This window comes from Cucumis melo, chromosome 3 (genome assembly GCF_025177605.1).
Source record: "Cucumis melo cultivar AY chromosome 3, USDA_Cmelo_AY_1.0, whole genome shotgun sequence".
NCBI lineage: Eukaryota > Viridiplantae > Streptophyta > Magnoliopsida > Cucurbitales > Cucurbitaceae > Cucumis > Cucumis melo.
Window position 1 is genome coordinate 7,466,721 of NC_066859.1, and position 21,112 is coordinate 7,487,832.

Genomic DNA, 21,112 nt, shown 5'->3' on the forward strand with positions numbered 1-21,112 from the left:
CGATTTGTTTGGAAGCTGGGAAAATATATGCAACCTTGCTACTATATGGTCAACCAGGCACCATCTTCTAAAAGACTACTCCCAAAGTTCTATCTCCATGAATCTTCAAGCTTGCTACAACTAATGTATCTGATTGTTTTGTTTTTGGTTTACCTCTATGTAATGAAACTCTTTGATCTAATAAAAATAGGAAATGGGGTCTTAAAACTCATATCTGGTATGTTTCTCATTAAAAAAACAAAAATTAAAAATATTTACAAATATTTACAAATATAGAAAACTTTTACTTTAAGTGTTAGATAGGGATAAATCTAGATTGACATCTATTAGGTAAAAAGTAAATTTTTTTATTATATATGTAAATATGATAACTCATTTTACCATATTTCAAAACATCCATAATAATAATAATTCAAATCTAATTATCACTATACCATCTAAACATGTCAACCAAATTCTCAATTTGGTTAAAAGTTCATCTACCATATGAGTTCATGAGGTTATAGAGTTCATAAATTTATATTAATTGCAACTTAATATTGTTCTGTACACCAAAAAAAAATTAATTTTATCGTCTTACATTTGTTGTCTTAGTCTCATTTTTTTTATTTTTACCTCTTATTCAATATTTGTAGTGAACGTACAGTAGAATTCAAGGAAGCTAAACTAAAAACATGTGGAAGCCAAAAATGAAATTCTTACCCTATAAATGTAGTAATTTAAGATAACTCATATGTTCGATAAAAATTAAAAAAATAGAAGTTGAACTAAAACAAAAAAAAAAAAGTTATAATTTTTTATTGTCAATATCGAATTATACATATATTTTTATGTTAAAATAAGTATAACTCAACCTAGCATAGTGTTGTATTATTAGTTAGATATTCGATTCCCTCCTCATACTTACACATATTCTCCAATTCCTTGTGTTAATTATTGAAATAAATGGTATAAAAATAGTACATCAAAATCTCATGTGTCAGGTATTGAAGTAAATGATATGCATGTAACACATGATCCCAATTTATTATATATGTTACTTATTAAAGTAGTATAGGTTATTTTCAATCTCATAGCATCTATTGATGTATTCAAAATAGGATTATTTTACCTCAAAAATTCACACCTCATCTATTTGAAATAAATGATATTATATCATTGAGATTGACCAAGTTTATTTTATAGATATATTATGTTTTACTAAAGGTAAAAATATATCCTTATCCTAGTATGTATGTATGTATGTATATATATATCTATATATATATATATATATATATATATATATATCTATATATATATATATATATATATATATATATATATATCTATATATATATATATATATATATATATATATATATATATATATATATATATATATATATATACTTATATACTTATATATATACACTATATTAAAATTAAGAGTGGTTTAGGGGGAAATCATTTTTGAACGATTCTACCTCTTGTCAAATTCTAAATTTACCATTTTCTTGATATATTAAAAGTGGCTCAGGGAAAAATCATTTTTGGACGATTCTATCTCCGTGCGAAATTCTAAATTTACAATATTAATGTCAATGCGAAATTCTAAATTTACAATATTAATGTCAATTTTAAGTTATTGTTTAAAATTTATTAAAAAACCACACACAAGTATTGTTATTTTTTTTATTAATGTCAATCTTAATTAATTTATTGTCATTTAATTTACTTTATGAAAGAAAACACCTCACCTCTTCTTAAGTTGTTTGTAACAAATAATAATTTTAATTTGTCATTTCAATATTTGTTCAATTACAATATAATAATAAACAAATATAAATTTTATAACTTAGCCAAAATTTCCCAATTCTCTTCCTTCTTTACATAGATCCTAAATTTTCTTTTAAAACTTCTGTTCTCTAATTTTAGCAAACCTTGAAATATTTCAATGACTTTAGAAAGTTTGGAGTTTCACAACTAGGGTTTCTATGTATTCAAGTACTTTACTTTATTTCGTTCGCATAACATTGTAATATGTACAAATTGTTAACGAAACTCACTACCTATGCAACACACTATAGATGGGCTTTCATAAATTTTTCTAATGTTGTCTATTAATTTTTCTTTTCATGCCTTCTATGCATGTTCTATGTTTACGTCTATTTCTAAAAGTTTTTGTTCTCAAAGTAAACGTGTTTTTATCAATGTGAAAACGACAACGCTTGGAACGATATGATAACCAAACGATCACCTACTTAGTCTCTTCAATTTCATCTTCTTTAAAAAGGTAGAATGGCCATATAGTATAAAATCCAAGTTGATTTGCAAAATTAAAAAAAAAAAAAAAAAAAAAAAAAAAAAAAAATTGCACTTTTGCCCCCTTTTTTTCACGTTAGTTTTCCCCCAATCTATTTTTTTTTATTGTTTTTTTTTTCATCAATAACAGGTTATTCTGAAAATATGACTTCGAGTCCTTCGAAAGCAACAAATGAAATATAAATCAAAAATCATATTATTTATTTCAATAGTTTAAATTAAGAAGTCATGTTTTTACATTTGTTCATAAAGTTTCCTATTTGAAACATTCGCTCGATTTTTTCACGATGCTTGTAAAAGGTGCATAGAGTTCTGTATTTCTTAATTCGTACGTTAAAAATGGTCGAAAATGGACGTCGTATTTTAAAAAATTACTGAAAATTCTTTTATGAAAACTAGAACGATTAGATAAATTAAATATATATAATTTATGTATTAGAGTTAGATTACGAATTTAAAAAAATTAATAATTTATTCGCACGAAACGCTTGCGTACAAAACGTTGAAGATGGACGTCATATTTAAAGAAGTGGTCTTTTCAAAAATATAAAAAAACGGCAAAATATTTACACACTGTAGAACAATTTCGAAAACGGAAAAATCTTAGAGGTCCACCGTGTAAAATACCAAAAATGCCCCGTCAACTACGTCGTCAACAACGCGCGCCTAATATATTAGCAATCGTTTATATTTGGTTATTGTTTGATATGTGATCGTTTAGACATGGCTACAATTTATCTTTTCAATTCCATCGTTTAATTTTGTTACACGATCGTCTAGATTTGGGGACCTAAATCTAAATGATTTTTAAAAAAAAAAATTGGTACAAAATTTTTTTAATTCTTTTGGTACACGATCGTTTAGATTTCTTTACACGATTGTTTACTTTTTTTTACACGATTATTTACATTTGACTACTCCAATCCAAATGATTTTTTTTCAAGATTTTTTATACACGATCTTTTATTTTTTTTACATGATCGTTTACATTTTTTAAACGATCGTTTACATTTTTTAAACGATCGTTTACATTTAGCTACTCCAATCTAAATGATTTTTTTTCCAAAATTCTTTATACACAATATTTTTTTTTTACATGATCGTTTACTTTTTTACATGATCGTTTACATTTGCTACTTCAATCTAAATGATTTTTTCAAGATTTTTTATACACGAACTTTTAGATTTTGTTATTTTTTTTTACACAGTCTTGTACAGTCGTTTAGATTTGGTTACCCAAATGGAAAAGATGCAAAAAAAGGAAAAGAAGAAATACGATGAAAAGAAATGGCAGCGAAAAGAAAGAAGAGGAAAAGTAGAAAGACAATGGAAATAAACTGAAGCGAAAAAAAAAAAAAAGAAGAAAAACGATGAAAAGATTAAATGACGTAAATAAAGAATTGAAAAATAAGAAAGATGATGGAAAGAAATCGCAGAAAAAAGAAAAGAAAGAAGAAAGACAAAATCGCAGGGAAAGACGGGGAAGACGAAATAGCAGGAGGGAGACAAATCGCGAGGAAGAAAAGAAAGATGGAAGAGCAAACCTGAAATATTTAAAAAATAGTTAACTTTATGGGCTTTGTTACACGGGCCGTAAATAGTTTGAAGTTTTATTACCTTTACAAAAGTTTCCCTTCAAAGAACTAATGAAAATTATTTTGCGAAAATACGACAATTTGATAAATTAAATACATGAAATTTATGTATTAGATTTAGAATACGAATAAAAAAAATAAAAAATAATTTTAATAACAGTACCTACATAACCATTCACACATGTTATCGTAACCATCTCTTAACCCTTTCTTCAAACATTCTTATTATAACCACATCTTATCATAACCACCTCATAACTCTTCCTACGTAACCTTTCTCCCAAACACATTTGATCAACCTTTTTTATAACTCAAAGATTATCATAATCCTTTCCCCCATAATCCAATCCTTCCCCCAAATGTTCCCTTATTGACAACCTAACTCTTATAAACATATTAACCCGACTTCGTAACCCTATTCAATGTCTTAGATATCACTCTAGTTTATTTTAGTTTTTTTTTTTAAATAACTTTAAAACACACAAATATTATGAACAAAAGAGCTTCACTTAAATTTTGAGAACATTTTGCTTAAAGGAATAACTATTAGATAAATTAGTATTCATAAACTAAGTTTAAAATAAAAATAAAAAGTTGGAACACTTTCAAAAGGAATTGCAATCCCTTGAATTGACAAATAAAATTTAAAAATGCATTAAACGTATAAAGTGAGGTTCATTATTTGATAAAATAATCACTAAATTAAAAGATTAGAGAAAGATAACAAAAAGAGAAATTGTGTGCCCATATACAAAGACACAGAATTAGACCATAGTCATTGATCCTTAAAAAAAAATTCTATTATAGAGGAGAGTGGAAATACATAATCTGATTGGAGCAACAAAAATATAATTACATGAACTCCATGACCAAAATTTTTATTCTTGAAGCCTCCCAGCTTCTCAAATTGTACCTGCAGATAAACAGACCAAACGAATATCTATATTTAACAACAATATAACAAAAAAGGGGATTTTTTTTTTTTTTTTTCCTTTTCTTTTTTGAAACTCTAAAAGAAGAACTATGTTGTGAGCAACATCATGTTCTTAAACTCCTCAAAATCCAGCTTTCCATCCAAATTGGTGTCATAAGCTTGGATCATGCTTCTACAATAATCTACCTCGCTTCTACTTGCATCCCAAAGCTCGAGCCTCACCAACACGTTTTCGAGCTCGTCGCAAGAAATGAAGCCATCACCATTCATGTCAAACACTTTAAAAGCCATATATACAATCTCAGTATCATCCTCATGATCATCTTGCACACACCCCCCCACACCCCCTTTGCACTCACCTTTGTTTTGCTTTGATATTGACTCGTAAAAGAACAAGAACTCGTCGAAGTCGAGGCTGGGTTTCTCTAGAAATGATTCCAGCTCCTCCATGGTTAATTGGATGCCAATCCTATCCAAGAGCCACTTGAGCTCTTCTAGGCAGAGGAGGCCATCACAGTTCTTGTCTAGCTTCTTGAAGATCCTATGCAAATCTTTGGAGCTAATTGGAGACATGGTGCTTTTTGTTCTTCGGTTTAGAATTGAAATGCAAAACACACAAGAAAGATTATTACCAAAATATATAATATGTGTGGAATTATTGTTGTCAATGAATGGTGAAGGATATGTAAGACTTTTATAGAGAAAGCAAAGAGGAGAATTTTGAAATTAAACAAAGAGTGAAATTTACTAGAAGTTTCTACTTTCATTATCATTGATGAGTACCGTACAAGTCTTAATACTATTAGATAGAAGTCAGTGGTCAGCTCTAATATTGTCCGCTGGATCTATAAAAAGGAATAAGAATTCTTAAGATTCTTTTTATTAAGAATTAGTAGAAAAATTGGAGATATTTTGATCAATTTTGACAAATTAGAGTTTTCCAGAACTGACCCACTTTGTAACTTTCTTTCTTTCTTCTTTTGTTTTTCATTGGTCCGATTCCATTAATCTCGGAATGAATGGGATCTGGTAGGATAATAGGACAGATTTAATTGATTGTTTTGTATATTAAAATTTCATGGACGAGCAATTTACATGAAGCTCTCATATTTTTTTGGTTAGCTATGCTCAAATTTGTGTCGGTTCCTACCAAAGAAATCCCTCTAACTTGTTTTCCAAATAAAACCATTTTTCTAGAAGCTACTTTTGAGAGCGACATCAACTCAACTACATGCCTCTTATCCATGAGTGACCCTTTTATTGTGTGAATTGTCATTTTTATCTCCAATCTACTGTCACTTTATTCTTTCTATCTTTTATTTATTATATTTTGTCATCGATATAAATTAACCAATATTTCAAAATAAATGAGAAGGTAAGATTTTACAAACTATTTTCTTCTCAGATCATATTTACAATATGACAATGATAGAAAATAGACGATCATTTAATAAAAGATGAGAGATTGCTTAATAAAAAGTGTGATATTGTTTAATAGAAATTGGGAGATCCCTCGACAAAACAAAAATTTAGGTAGTTTGTTTAATAAAGGTTGGAAGATCATTCAATAAAAATCTTGGAAATAGTAAAGTTTGATCAATTAATAGAAGACGGGGATGGCTTAGTCTTAGTTGGGAGATCGCAATCCTTTAATAAAAGTTAGAGATCACAAAGATTTATTTATTAAAAATTTATTTAATTAAGATTTATTAGATGATCTCTCAAAATTTTACTAAACCATTTGGCTTTTATTTGCTTTTATTAAACATATTTTATTAAACCATGATGTCCCAACTTTTATTAAACGATATTTCAATTTTTACTAAATGATCCTCAATTTTTATTGCGCAATCTTCCGACTAATTTTATGAAGCGAATCTCCAAATTTTATTAAACAAATCTTCTAATCTTTATTAAACGATCTCCCAATTTTTATTAAATGATCTTCTAACTTTTATTAAACAATCTCCCAACCTTTGTTAAACGATCTTTTAACTTAGCGATTTCCTAACTTTTATCAAGCATTAAACGATTTTCAAGTTTTGTTAAACGATCTTCCAACTTTTATTAAGATTTTTAACTTTTATCGGATCTCCCAATTTTTATTAAACAATCTTCCAACTCCTATGATCATGAATGCAATCTTGGAAGAAAAAATTTCGTAAAATCTTTATGCTGAAGATAAGTTTATATAGGAGGGAGAGAAGCAATTCACCGATTTTTTAAGGATTTAAAGGGAAATGGGTAAAAATAGCTTTTCACAGGGCAAAAAAGTCACTCATGAATAAATTTCCAGAAATTGGTCAAGTTTTTTATTTTTGGATTAGTTTGTGAAATTTTATATTTAATTGAACATTTTTTAAAAATCATTTATTCAGTAACTATTTAAGTTTTAATTTCAAGTTTTCTTTAAAACTAAACCTACAAATCTTGGTTATATTCAATAAGTTAGAGATGTTATGTTATTTATAATTTAGGTGGAGGTACAACCACCACAAGCCGTCTTTTCTTTTGCTAATGATCACAAGGAGTTAGATACAAAGTTAGAACAAGAAACTAAATCCAAACCTGTACAAGGCTAACTAATAACAAGAAAGGCCTCATCTTCCTGGAAATCTCCTAGGGTCAATGGAAATAATATATAATTCTCATTTTTAATTTGGCAGAAGAATATAGTTGTGGTTGAAATTAAGTAGGCGGTTTTGAGAATGAATAAAGCCCCAAAATGGGGAAAAATAAACAAAACGTAAAGGCTATTTTTGAGGTGGGGTCATACCTCTATGTATATGAAGAAAACACATGAGACGCAGAAATCCTTTTTAGGCATGAAGAGCCACGAGTCTAAGTTCCAAATAAAGGTGAGGAGAAGTATCAAAGAAATTTCATTCTCCATCTCCAAAATATTTTTATTACTCAATCAAATTATTCCAGGCCACGTTAAAATACATATTTATTATAGAACCAAAATCGTTACAAATTTCCTTTTCCTAAAGTAAGGAAAAAGAATTATTTCACAGCAAAAACTGGTCCAATAAAGGCCATGAATATAACAACTTCACCTTCAAGGTATTTCAGGCTAAAGTTGTAGGCTCAGTTTCTTTCTTCCTGCTCGATTTTGTTGATTCTGAACCCTCTAATCCTTATTTCTTCTGGTACTGAAGTATCTTTATAATCAACGGGTTCGAGTGTCCAGCCCTTGTTATGTACTGAACCCTCTACTTTTACCTGCCAAAACGAATACAGAATTGATCTGTTTAACTAGTTTTCTTTTCTTCTTTTCTTTTTTCTTTTCTTTTTTTTTTTTTTTTTTTTTTTAGGTTAAGATAATAACTGCTAGAGGATGATGCAAGTGGAATAGTCAACGTCAATCAACAAATATATAATATGGTTTGGAAGACTATTATTTGATGCATTAATGTCTACACATAAGCATGGAAACTAATATTTGTATTCGACGGAATTGAGCAAAAAGAGTTAACAGGATATGGAAAATCTAAGCACATGGATTAGGAATACGCTTTCAGGTTTGATGGTGATGATGCATTGAGAAGTCTTCAAAATTGTAGGCGCTAGAGAAAACTTCATTAATTGTGGGCAGAGCTTATCATGAAGGGAAAATGAAAATCACTCAAGTTTATATGTGATTACTTGAACTTTGACTTTAATTAAAATTGTTGTCAGCATACCTCAGCATCTTCATCTGCATTCACAATAAGAGTTCCATCCAAGGAGAGATCTTTAAGATAAACGTTTTTCCCCTTGATAACCAAGGTAGAACGCGGAGAAATGGAGCAATTTCCATTGATTTTGCTTTTTATCTCTGAAAAGGTCAAACCCCATTTCGGTTTCCACGTGATGCGAGGCCAGACTTCAACCTCTTGGCCATTGAACACCTGTTCAACTGGATCGGCTACTTTAACTCCTGCCTGCCAAGATGGAAAAGAAGGCTTTTAACATTAAGATACCACGGAGAGAGTTGCATGTTTCATCTTTCTTAGTAGCTACCAACAACTAAGTGCCTAATAGCATCAATGCTAATACAATTTTCATGAACCACTTTGATTTCTTAGAGATAAGAGCCTACACAACAGGGAAGACCAATTTTTAGTTAGAAATAAAATAAATTGACTCAGGCTGATAGCGGATGTTTCTGCAGAAAGACAATTAAAGGAATGAATTAAGAACACACTTAACCAATGAAGAGAAGTTCCAGGATACATTATGATATTACAAGGCATTGGGAGTCTCTTTATCCGAGCAAGAAGACTGACCCCATCCAAACAAAAGATCAATGTAAATCAAATGATGAGAGAAGAAAGGGAAGAGAAAAAAAAATCCACTTGTAAAATAAAGGAACCAACTAGGACACGAAGAACCTGACAGATGCATGAAAAAAAATGATTCTCACGAAAAAAGTAGCAGTGCAATTTTCCTGGGTTTGTTAAAAGAGTGAATTTTCTGTTTCTACAAAATGGACTTCATATTAGACTGTAATTATGGCAATGCAATCTTCTAAAGGATTCCAAAATCTTATTGCTTTAGTAAAAAAAGGGGTACTCTTCATGAAGTTCCTCAAGTTCTTTAGAGAGATAAAGAGAGAGAGCTGTCAGATGATACCTTTCTGAGAACAAGACTATTTGCACGGTAGATGGCCATTTCCCCCGAAGTAGCACTGTGATAAGGGTTTCCCTTCGGTACCTACACAAAGACAAAATCCATAATTCCGAATGATAAGAAAGCCAGACGCATATAGAATACAGATGTTCAAAGTTAACTAACGGGGAATATAATATACATAAATTACTGATACCTATTCGGGATGAGATATCTTGAGATTGCAAAACCAAGAAGAAAATGAAGGAGGGAACCTTAATTAAATATATTATAAATTTGTTCCCCATATCTGTAATTCAGAAGAATATGCAAAATGGTGTTAATTGGGCTATGGGTTTCAACTTTACCTTAGCAGCATCTTCAGGGTTGTTCTTCACTGGAGCATAAGCAACCCAGGTATCCATCACCTGAAAAAGCGGAACATAGAAAGCTTAAGTACAAAAATAAGTCGAAATTTAATGAAGACCTTTTCATCAATTAAAGAATTAAGACAAGTTCTAACGAACTCAAGAAAAAAATAACTAAGAGAATCATAGAGCCAAGTTGCCCTTTAGCTTTGTGTAAATCCGCATTACTTCCCAGGAGAAAAAGAATTACCGTAAATCCAACCCGAGCCGATGGAGGTAATGTCTTTGGATAATCTTGCATCATACATTCCAATCGGGTTGAAGACTTGAAAGAAGTCTTGGTAGCATCTTTATATCTGACAATTTGTTTAAAATGAATCTTTCAGCTTCCATAAGCATGTTAATAAATATAAAACAGCGTTTAATTTTCAATATATCTACAGGATTCAAAAGCAAACAAAATTCAAAGTAATTTTTCATAAATGTAAGACATTCTATAAATTGAAGATTTTTTTTATTGAACGCCTTTTGATAAATAGCACTTGAACCAAGTAAAGGGGAAATCCTATCAAACTTTGAACCTGGAGAAGAGTTTGTTGTCAAAGCAGATCTAAAGCAATAAGATTTAACTAAATCTCTTGCACTGATTTTATTATCTGGAGATTATCAATAAGCTAATACTAACTAAATTATACAGCAAGTTACTTCCATTACAGGATGCCACTCACATTTTTATGTGGCCAATGGAGAATAACAAAAAAAAATAGTGACATAAATTGACAAGGATATTTAACTTATCCCACTGGATAAGAAGACAGACATGGTTTCAATGAACTTTCCCTGGATCCTTCTCAAATAAGCCAATAAATAAAATATTTCAATAGGTAATTTCAGAAACACTCGATAGAAAACCAAGCAAGAGTTACCCACTAAAAGAAATACAAACTATAACATAACTCCAAAAGCAAGGGTAAGAAAAATACTTGGGATTGACAAATTCCTTTATAGCACCTTGTGTTTTACTCAGCTCCTCAATATAGGAACCAAGTTCTAAAATTAGCTGCAAAAAATATTTTGAAGTCAAAATCATGCCCAAGACCAGACAATAAATCAATCTACTATGTAGTAAAAGCACATAAACATAACAAAGATTTCCTCACATGTCTAACCGTGAGATACAGACATGTTGAAAGCATTTTGATAGATTGCACTAAGTTTCGAAGCCATTCATTTAACCTATATAATTGCTATATTTTCCGCCAACTAACTAAATTCAATTTAGTAAATTGTTCAATGGCTCATACTTACATGGGAGTACCCCGACCATTCTTCATGTGAAAATTCAACTATTTCACATATACCATGAGATAAGCTAGAGTGATGGCAATTAGATAATTATTAACACTAAAATTCAATTGTCCATAATGATGTAGCGTCCAACTCTGCTTCCATTTTCACAAGTACCAACACTTACACAATGGACAACCTTGAGGGAAAAAAACTGCAAGATATCGTACAAGGGAAGAAAAAGTGTTGGATATTTGAGAGGAGATTACTTGATTTATATTTCCTGGAAAAGGAGAGTAGCCGGTCTCATTATTGACGTCACCATCGGGAAATCCAGTTGCTCTAAGCAGTGGATCAAGCTGATTATATTCCACATTGATAACCATAGACCTCCCTAACAATGGATAAAAGTATAGCTTCATGTCATCTTTTGATAGTCAGAATCAATCAATCAGGTGCCAGCATGTAACTTTTATCCAATAAAACTTTCAAGGTACATAACAGCTACTGTGATTGCATATGTCGAAGATTAAACATATTTCATTCACAACGTTCCCATTTTGATTACACCAATTATCTTCTTGTGAAATGTGTGGTTTGTTGTTTTGACAAGTTGAATGATATGCAGCGAAAGATTGCCAGCCCTTGCCCCCATGGTGACAATGAAATTTACACAACAATTCCAGAGGTAAAAAGAGACATGAGGTCAGTAAAAGTTTAGATCCCATGTTTTATTGGCTATCTCGTACTTACGCTATTGTCAATTTAGAACACTATCATTCATGGTTTGTAAATCTTTTTTGTTAAGATCATACATCAATGAAATAGTTTATTATTAAAATAAATAAATAAATAAAATAGCACTGTGGTAATCCACATTAGACAGATTTAAGATCCACCAGTAATTAAAGAAAAATTTCAATATGGACTCTTATTGGCGTACTATTATGCATTTAAATTTTCATAATAGCACAGGAGTAGCAGTTTCCTATGCCTAAGCACGAAAAACCAATATTAACAAAGCTTGTTGATAATACCATCAGTATGAGTAAGACGAGTAATTCCACCAATGGCTTCTTTTGCTTTGCGTGGAACAGCTAGAGAATTAACATGGTACTCTCTTGTAGCACTAACACCCAAAGAAGCTGGAATTGCCTATATAATAAAAGAGAATGGATTATATAATAGCTACAAGTTCAAAGATATCCAAAAGATTTGGATGGTATAAGGACAAACCTTGAATAGAAGCCCATTTGTATCTTGGAAAAAGAGAACCCATCTTAAACCAGCATTGTGCCTTAGGAAATCATCCAAGCAATAAAACGTTACAATACATAAAGAAGGTTAATAAAATAAATTTATTTTTATAGGAAAGGAGATAAGTAGTAAAAAGGCCAAAACAAGGCCACAAAACAATAACCTAAGGGCCTGGGCAGAGAAACCATCACTCAAAAACTAATGCATAAGTGCTTTCTAATTGCATACAATAACAACTTAAAAGAAAAAGTTTATAATTACAAAAGAATCAGAAACAATTTTAAACCCACCAAGACATGATATGTTTTATGTTCCGGATGGTTGGAAATAAGGAGCTTTATTGATAGTTTATAGCCCCGAGGGTATTTACCCTAAGTTTATTTCCCTTTTTGTATTAGGGCTTGCTAGAGCCTATAAGTTGTCTTCTCTTGTAACTTTCATTGTGTGAAAATAATAAAAAGGACTCTATCGTGATTTTTTCTACCCAATCTCTGGGATTTTCCATATCAACTTTGGGTTCTCTTTTCTACCGTTTAAAAGGCCAATACAAAAATAACCAAAATCTTAAAAAATTCATTGGTTGCTCTCTCCAAAGTTGCAAAAGATAAATAAAAGAAAATCCCATCTAACATGAATCAATTCTAGTAGATAATACTTCACCTATGCGCATAACATAATTCCAAATACAGACCTTGATGGCTTATGGCTATAAGGGTCACATTCAAAAACCAAATTCATCACTCCAAAGTATTTTTCCTTTAATAGATCCAATCCGTCAGTCCAAAGTTCAGATTGCCCATCCTTTATTCCCTTCATGGCTAAACACGTCTATTTAGGAAAGTTTTTATTTATTTAAATAGGAACTGGATGGTGGATTTCTTTTCTGCACAAATTATTTAAACTGGGAAGTCATGACACTACCAGACAGACATTTTATTAAAAGCTCACTGTCAAACTAAGGAAGTATTATCCAAGACAAAAATCTCAAATTAATCTCATTTTATAAGTTCAGAACCAAAAACAAATTTTGTTAATGAAACCCTTATAATATTGTTTACTGTTATTCCATCCTGTGTCCTACAGTAGCACCATGTGCTAAGAATCATCCAGCATAACCAATCAGACCAACAACTTTAGCAAGAGAAAGATTCTAGATTAACACATGAAATGACCATCTAATAATACTAAGAACAAAGTTCTAGAGTACAATAGAGTGCAAGGTCATGGGAAGTATAAGTTAAGAACGTGTGACTTACCAATTTTTGAGAAGGCCACTAGAGTACAGAAGTGCATGGACATCCCCATGGCCATGAGGCTTGGTCTATGAAATGAGAAATGCTTGAGGGTAAATAGAGTATATTATATATTATAAGAAGGCTTGATATATTATTTGGTTCTGGAAGCAGGCACTATTCCTTTTGTTTCAAAACCATTTCAATTAAAATACAACATCCAATAACATGGATGAAATTAAATAGCAAACATCCAATAACATGGATGAAATTAAATAGCAAACATCCAATAACATTGCTGAAATTAAATAACAAAATATTAACTTTATGTAGGATGAGATATGTAATAATCTAAGATACACAAATACAGATACAACCTGACACAAGCATGTAAACTTTTTAAAATCTAGGACACAAACATGACAAAGACATGTTTATTAAAATATACATTGTTTTATACCATTTTTGTACTAAAATGAAACTAAAAGTCATTAAGTTAATTTATATTCTAAAAAATTAGTGATATTTTTTGCTCACAACTTATCTTTTTCATAAATCATTATGTTAGTCATTATTATTTTCCTTTTTTTGGAAAAATGATGAGTCCATTCACTATAGATAACAATGTTCAGAAACTGTCTAACGACTAACGCTCGTTAGCCTCCTTTCATTATTTCAATGAACATTTTGTTTCCAGATAAACATTGGACCCATATTAATTTTGTACAACTTGTAATAGCATCTAACACATTTATTCGGCTAACAAATGTCCACTACATGTCCAGAAAGGGTCAGTGTGTCGGATACAAATACGCTTAGCCAAATATAAAGTGTTTAGGCTTCTTAAGAGATAATTATTGCATACATACTCAGCGTAGCAATAGAACATTATTTTTCTGTGTTTTGAGTACAATAACAGAGGAGATGAGAAATCGAACCTCCTACCTTTAGGGAAGGAAGTCATGCCAATTACTGTTAAGTTAAGCTCTCTTTGACTAAAACATTATTTTTTGGCTTGAGATTACCATTTTTACGTCGAATATTTACCTCACTCCACTATGATATAATTAAAACCTAACGGCATGACTCAACGGTCGTACAATAAAATGTTATCACAATGCATTTCACATCTCATCTCACCCGAATAAGAAAAGGGAGCTCGCTTGATGAAGAATAAACAGTATAATCATATGGTAATCTAATTAACATGTCATTCCATTCTTCAATTTCTGTGACAATATTGAGAAGTGGGTAGGTTGAAAATTTAACATTGGGGATAAAATTGGAAAAAATGGCATATACTTCAAGGATTCATTGATATATAATTAGAATAAGCCCCCCAGATGGAAAAGAGAGTGAAGGAAGGAGAGAGAGCGTAAAGTAAACCTGAATCCTATATTTGTTATGTGGATCAACGGCAAGCCTGGCCTCATTATCATCCAAACAGGCAACTTTTTCCTAATGATAAAAAGAAGGTTAGTATTTTTTAGAATTTTTATCTTACAACTGAAATAAACTACTATAATAAATTGTAGAAAATACTTGCCTGTTTTAGAAGTTTAACTTGTGAGGGTTTCATTCCAAAATAGGAATTTGATTCCAACAGCTCTACTGTACGTGTATGAGTATCATCTGATGTCATTATAACAAAAGGAATCTCTGTTTCACTTTCACCTACAAAGTTAAAAAGAAAAAGTGTCACAGACTCACATCCCATGCACGGACATGTCAACTGCCCACTTCAGTGAGACAGCAAACTTATAATAAATCGAACCACAGCTGCAATATTCTGACCTCTGACAAGCTTCCTAATATACAATGTACCAAAGAGACCAAACTTTATATGATATATCATATATGAATATCCCTGGACCAGTGTACAAATATAAAAAATACCCAGGCTTTCAAAAATGTTCAGTTCCAAGAAGCAGGAAGCACCATCCCGGTCGAAATGACTATAGTCCTCAAAAATATACTGCTGGATCATACTCTGTTGTCTTTCAACTATTTATTTTTGTTCACTTGATCCTATATATTCAGTACCAAGTAGCAGGAAGCACCATCCCAGTCAAAATGACAATATAGTCCTCAGAAATATACTGCTTGATCATACTCTGTTGTCTTTCAACTATTTATTTTTGTTCACGTGATCCTATCTATTTACACCTTGCAATCATGTTTCAAATATGACTGTTAATAGACTTCCAATTCTCTCTGTATTGTGCTTACAATCCAACATTACTTGTACTTCCATCAATTAAGTATAATTTCTCTTTTTCAAGGGCCAGTGTCCAGTTATATTTGCCGAGCCGCAGCATCAAGCTCAACATGGTCGGCCACTGCTCAGATATGAGGATGAGTTTGAGAACAAGGGTCGATATCGTCCCATTCATAATGCCTTTCAAACATGTTAAACATGCTGCCATATGTTATTAACAACTAATGACTTATAAATTACTGGTCACAGACAAAAAATTACAGGATAGAACTTTAGCAACACCCAAATGGCCATATGTTATTAACAACTAATGACCAACCTGCCAGTCTATTGCTGGCTTCTTGAAGAGCCAAAACGTATTCAATGTAACTCTGTAAGAAACATGTGCCTGTAGTAGTTTCTGCTGGAAGAGCCACCTGAAAGATATATGTAAATGTTGAGGTCTTAGAACAAGGGTAAGAAATAGAATATATGTCACAAATTGTGGGCTATGAAACTTCAATGTGAAGTTAGCTGAATCATGATCACCTTAATTCCATTATATCCTAGCCGCTCCCCAAGCCCACCAGCAACAAGAACAAATGCAGCCTTTCGAGCTTCCCTTACACCTCGGTCCTCAAAGCTGACAAAGCTATCATCGCCAAAAGTCAAAACTTCACCAGTTGGAACCTACAAAATTATCGTCCAGGATCAAAAGAAACTATATTTGTTGCCCATAGTGCATTACCAAACACATCGCTAGAAGGATGATGAAAGTTGAAGTTATCTTGGATTCTTGCCATAACAAAAGGAAAAATTACTATCACAGTAACTTAGGATGCTACATTTCACTTGCTAGTAAATAATTACCTTTTTAAGTAAATTAATTTCATGAACAATGATTATAAACTTCATCTATAAAAGCACACCTCAAAACGATTTATTCTTATGACATTAGTATTAAACACAGTGATTTATCCAAAGCAGTGTTTTTAAAGGCTTAAGGCGCAATGGTCCTCTGGAGCCTAGGCGCAAGGTGCACAAAAAGGCACGGGCTTTTTTTTCATGAGGCGCACTATATATAAAAAAAGAAGAATATATATATATACATATATACAAAATTGAAAGGAGCAACAATGTATAAAATATAAGTAAATAACCAATGTGGAAATAAGAATTAACTCTAATGTATAAAATATTATAATATTAGCTTTCTACCCAACCAACAAAAACAAAACAAAAAACTAGTCAGAATTCAACACGTAATAGGTTCAGTTTAAAAAACAAATATAATAACTTTTTTTAAAATTAAAGCCCAACCCAAATGTTATACAAAAGCCTCTGCCTTTGGGCCTTTTTGCGCCTGGAGGAAAACACGCGCCTCAGCAGCGCCTCGCCTCTCCATAAATAAGCCTGAGCTATGCGCCTTGCGCCTGGGCGCATGCCTTGGAGCGCCTTTTAAAACACTGATCCAAAGTGGAGGAAATTTTTATAATTCTCACTTTTGTAGAGTTCATTTCATTTTCAGAGAGACATACTCTCTCCTAGGAAAAAGATATAATAGATAGAGGTTTTATCGCTATGGTGCAATTTAATTCTTAAAATACATGTCTCCAATCACTTCCAAATAAAATATAACAAAATTTTCTGGCTAAACCAAAAGCCGCCTCTATTATATGTTAATGTCCATTCCCCATTTGCAGCAGCATAGGCAATGCAATTTTCTCCAATGGTATAAACTTTTTCAACTTACAGAGGGAGTGAAGCCATCAAATGGGTTCTTTCCTTCTTTGGAATCTGCTAAGAGTCCCCTGGCAGTCTTGATATAGGAGGCCAACCCCCCAGGATAGCTAGAATTAAGCCGAGCAACCTGCAATGAAATTTCCTATTAAAGAGCATCTTAAACACTAGAGAAAACGCCTCAATGAAATTCAGAGCATTTTCACTTAAAAATTACTCGAGGATCTCCTTATTTTAGTACAGTTACTTCCTTTGACATATCAATCATGATTCATTTCCTTCAACGGGAAGCAAAATAAAATTTCTGTTCAATTTCCATTCACTCTCGCTCGCTCGATTCTAATTTATCTTAAAAATGTATGGTTGGATCAATTTAACATCTAATCCTAACTCAAATAGTTCATTTAGATTTACTGGTGTCAATGTCCATCAATTCAAAATAATCAAAACCCACTGATTCCACGACCGTACACCAAGTTCCATAAATAAAGCAATTAATAATAATACATTGTAAAGAAGGAAAGAAGCAATTGCCCCATAGAACACGACAAGTCAAAAAAACAAAATCAAAAGTCAAAAAAGAAAAAGGAAAAAAATACCTGGTCGAAGAAAGCCTTCTTTTCATTATCATCAACGCCAGGCTCGGCCCAATGCTCAAAAAGATGACTCTGCCCCAATTCCAACAAAATCTTCGCCAATTCAACCTGCTCCATCACACCACCAAACAAAATTACACCACAAAAACTAAAAAGAAAAAAAGAAAAACAACAACAACAACAACAATAAGAATAACAAGAGATGAGCATAAATATACCTGTTGAGGAGATAGAAGGTGGAGATTCTTCTGTAAATTGGGAAGAGAAGAAGCGAAATCTCCATTGATGGAAAGGTTAGAAAGAGTGAGTGCAGCGGAATCGAGAGAGGAAGCCATGTTGGGTGCGATTGAGATGAATGAAAGGGAGAGGGAATTGAAGAAGTAGGTGAATTCACATAAATAGATAGATAGAAGCGAAACGGAAGGTGAAGTGTTGTGGATCTGGAGTTTCTCCGGTCGCGGTGAACGGACGCTACGTTTCAGCTGCTGATCGGTCAGTTGTTTTAATGGGTCCCTCTCGTGTTCGATCCGAGTTGAAGCTTTTTCGATCCTCGCTGGCAATCTCAAAATTAAAATAAAAAATAAAAAATTGAAGCTTTTTTGTTTGGTGCCTTTGTTTTGTCTTTTTGGTAATATTTTCATTTTTCAGTCATAAAAGTTAAAACTCGTGAGCGGATATTTTGGAGATGCCGGAATATCCATTTTCCTGCTTTACCTTTTTTCTATTATTATTATTGCTTTTTTACAATGTTATACCACACTTTTGACCCATCATGTATCTATTTTGCTTCTAAAGTTTTAAAATCAATATTTTTTTCTTTTAAGTTTGAGAAATAGTTCTAAATGGCTTTTAAAGTTATTCTACTGCAAATTGACCTATGACAAATTGTTGTGGTTATTAAATATGATTAGTCAACGCACCAAAATTGTTTTTGTTCCCAATGCATCAAAATCAACAATTAAGCAATAGAAAAACATAAATCTTAGTTATACTTGTCCGCTCATTTGTTAGAGCTTTACGATTATGTGACGCAATGATTTAAAAATTGGTGGGCTACAAGGCACGAGACCTATTTTGAGGATAACATATATCATTTGGTGAGCAGTGCTATTCCTCCCATTTCACAACCCAAACTACCCAAGAACCAAGGAAGCAACTTGGGTGGTAAACAAATTCACTTGGTTGAGGCGATGGCTCCTATCCTTGAGGGAGAGGTGAAGGAGCATAAAGATGAGAGCGATAGCAGCAAAAGTGATCGTCATTGGAAGAGACCTTTGTAGAAAGCGAAGGTATCATGTGATGATTCCAGTAGAAGGGGTTCAAGTGTTATGGGAGTCCTTGATGTTCCACCACTGGTATCACTTTGGGTTACTATTGTATGTTCCACCATTGTTTTGCACATTTTCCTTTCTTAAACTTTTTTTGTTCATCTTCTTCATGAGTGATTTATTTAGTGTTTATTTCTGCAATCACCTTTGAACGATCATCTTAAAGGACTTATAAAGTTAGGCAATGATGAATCTTTGACAGGGCCTCATGTAGTTAATTCGACCATTAAGGATGTTAGTACCTCAAAGGCTCTCGTGGCTAAACCAGTTGAACAGTTCTTATGCGCATCTGCTCTTCTCGAGGAGATGTCAAGGCAAGATGAAAGTGGGGGAAAAACATTGAGAGTCCTCCATCCAAAAGAGATGTATGCCCTAAAGTGCCTTTAGAGAAGGTCAGATCGACACATGCTCCTCTTAAGATTTCTGAGCCACCTTTAGACACTTCTAAGAGACAAACATCAGGTCACCCCGAGCCTTCTAAGTGGGTTAGTGAAAAGGTGGTTTCAAACTTCTTTCAAAAAATAACCTTATGTATGTGGGAGGATATTCAAGACAAAATCATGCAGACTCCTTTTGAATATATCCCCAGACTTAGGCCAGAAATAGCAATGGTTCTCTCGGGGATTGCAAAGATAAATGTAGACGACTTGACTTCTCTTGAAGAGTATCTGAATAGTTACCTTAAAAGGTAAACAATTCCAACGATGTACAATCTTCATATTTTGCACAATTGTTGTCAACAGATAAAGTTGTCAATTAGATGAGAAGGCATATGCCATTAATGAAGCCTAACTTTAATGGACCAATTACGAGTGGATGCCAAGGTCATTCAGGAGAGAGTCACACAGTTATCTTTAGAAAAGAAGGAACTGGAGATGAGATTTGATTTCAGAGCATAAATGTTGAATTTGAACAATGGTCGATCTTATCTCGTGAGAAAACAAAGGCCATAGACCAGCAAGAACTAGAAGTTGTCAAGCTCCTGAATGAAGTCAACACCCTTGAAAGCACCTCTGATATTACCGAAGAAGCCATCGAGGCTCTAGCTATGGTTCGCAATAGCATGAAAGCTGTACGTGAAGAATTCAAGAACTTCAAGTGGAAGCTTTGATTTTTTTTTTATTCTAGTATGGCTGCTCTTAAATTTTATTTTGCATTGCTTACATGAAACATAATTCTTTTTTTACGAGTGACTGAACTTAAAGTGAACTTCAATCTACCTACGTACCTTTTTTATAACATAGGGATCAAGTCATAACGTAGTTCAACAAAAATATTTTTTTTACATAACTAAATTAAGCATAAAACTTTTTCAAAAATTTACCATTGTTGGGCCAATTGTAATCCGTCTTGATCGATGATTTGCATGCTCCATTAGTGAAAACTTCTTTGACGATATAGGGTCCATCCTATTTAGGTGTGAACTTATTACCCGTATGCCTCGTCGTTATGATAGGTCTTCTTACTGCAAGCACTAAATCACCAACTTAAAATGATCGAGACTTTACATGTTTGTCAAAAGCCTTAGACATTCGTGCTTGATAACATTCTAGTGCTTGTTGAGCTTCTAGTCTCTTTTCGTCAAATGCTTCTAACTCTTGAAGGCGTAATTTAGCATTGTCTTTAGTAGTTAGCCCTTCTTGAATTGCCATTCTTAAGGATGAAATTTCTCTTTCTAGTG

General features: G+C 32.3%; 2 protein-coding genes and 1 long non-coding RNA gene across 3 annotated transcripts; 1 reads left to right on the forward strand and 2 right to left on the reverse strand.

Annotated features, from left to right (window-relative positions):
- Nucleotides 1-4,677: 4,677 nt before the first annotated feature.
- LOC103485689 (probable calcium-binding protein CML44) lies at nucleotides 4,678-5,508 on the reverse strand. The gene has a single exon (XM_008443386.3). It carries the CDS (start codon nucleotides 5,404-5,406, stop codon nucleotides 4,921-4,923), a length of 486 nt encoding a protein of 161 aa, XP_008441608.2. The 5' UTR covers nucleotides 5,407-5,508; the 3' UTR covers nucleotides 4,678-4,920.
- A 2,174-nt stretch (nucleotides 5,509-7,682) lies between these two features.
- On the reverse strand, nucleotides 7,683-18,454 carry LOC103485690 (UDP-sugar pyrophosphorylase-like). The gene is given in 17 exon segments (NM_001328444.1): nucleotides 7,683-8,058; nucleotides 8,520-8,759; nucleotides 9,451-9,531; nucleotides 9,795-9,854; nucleotides 10,045-10,150; nucleotides 10,778-10,854; nucleotides 11,351-11,475; nucleotides 12,119-12,236; nucleotides 12,318-12,378; nucleotides 13,595-13,659; nucleotides 14,957-15,028; nucleotides 15,117-15,244; nucleotides 16,108-16,204; nucleotides 16,317-16,457; nucleotides 17,521-17,637; nucleotides 18,107-18,211; nucleotides 18,322-18,454. Coding segments are annotated over 17 exon segments (1,845 nt in total). The 5' UTR covers nucleotides 18,439-18,454; the 3' UTR covers nucleotides 7,683-7,923.
- Nucleotides 18,455-19,350: 896 nt separating this feature from the next.
- On the forward strand, nucleotides 19,351-20,548 carry LOC127148725 (uncharacterized). The gene is made up of 2 exons (XR_007819782.1): nucleotides 19,351-19,479; nucleotides 19,634-20,548. It is a non-coding gene; the product is annotated as an uncharacterized LOC127148725 (long non-coding RNA).
- Nucleotides 20,549-21,112: the final 564 nt, after the last annotated feature.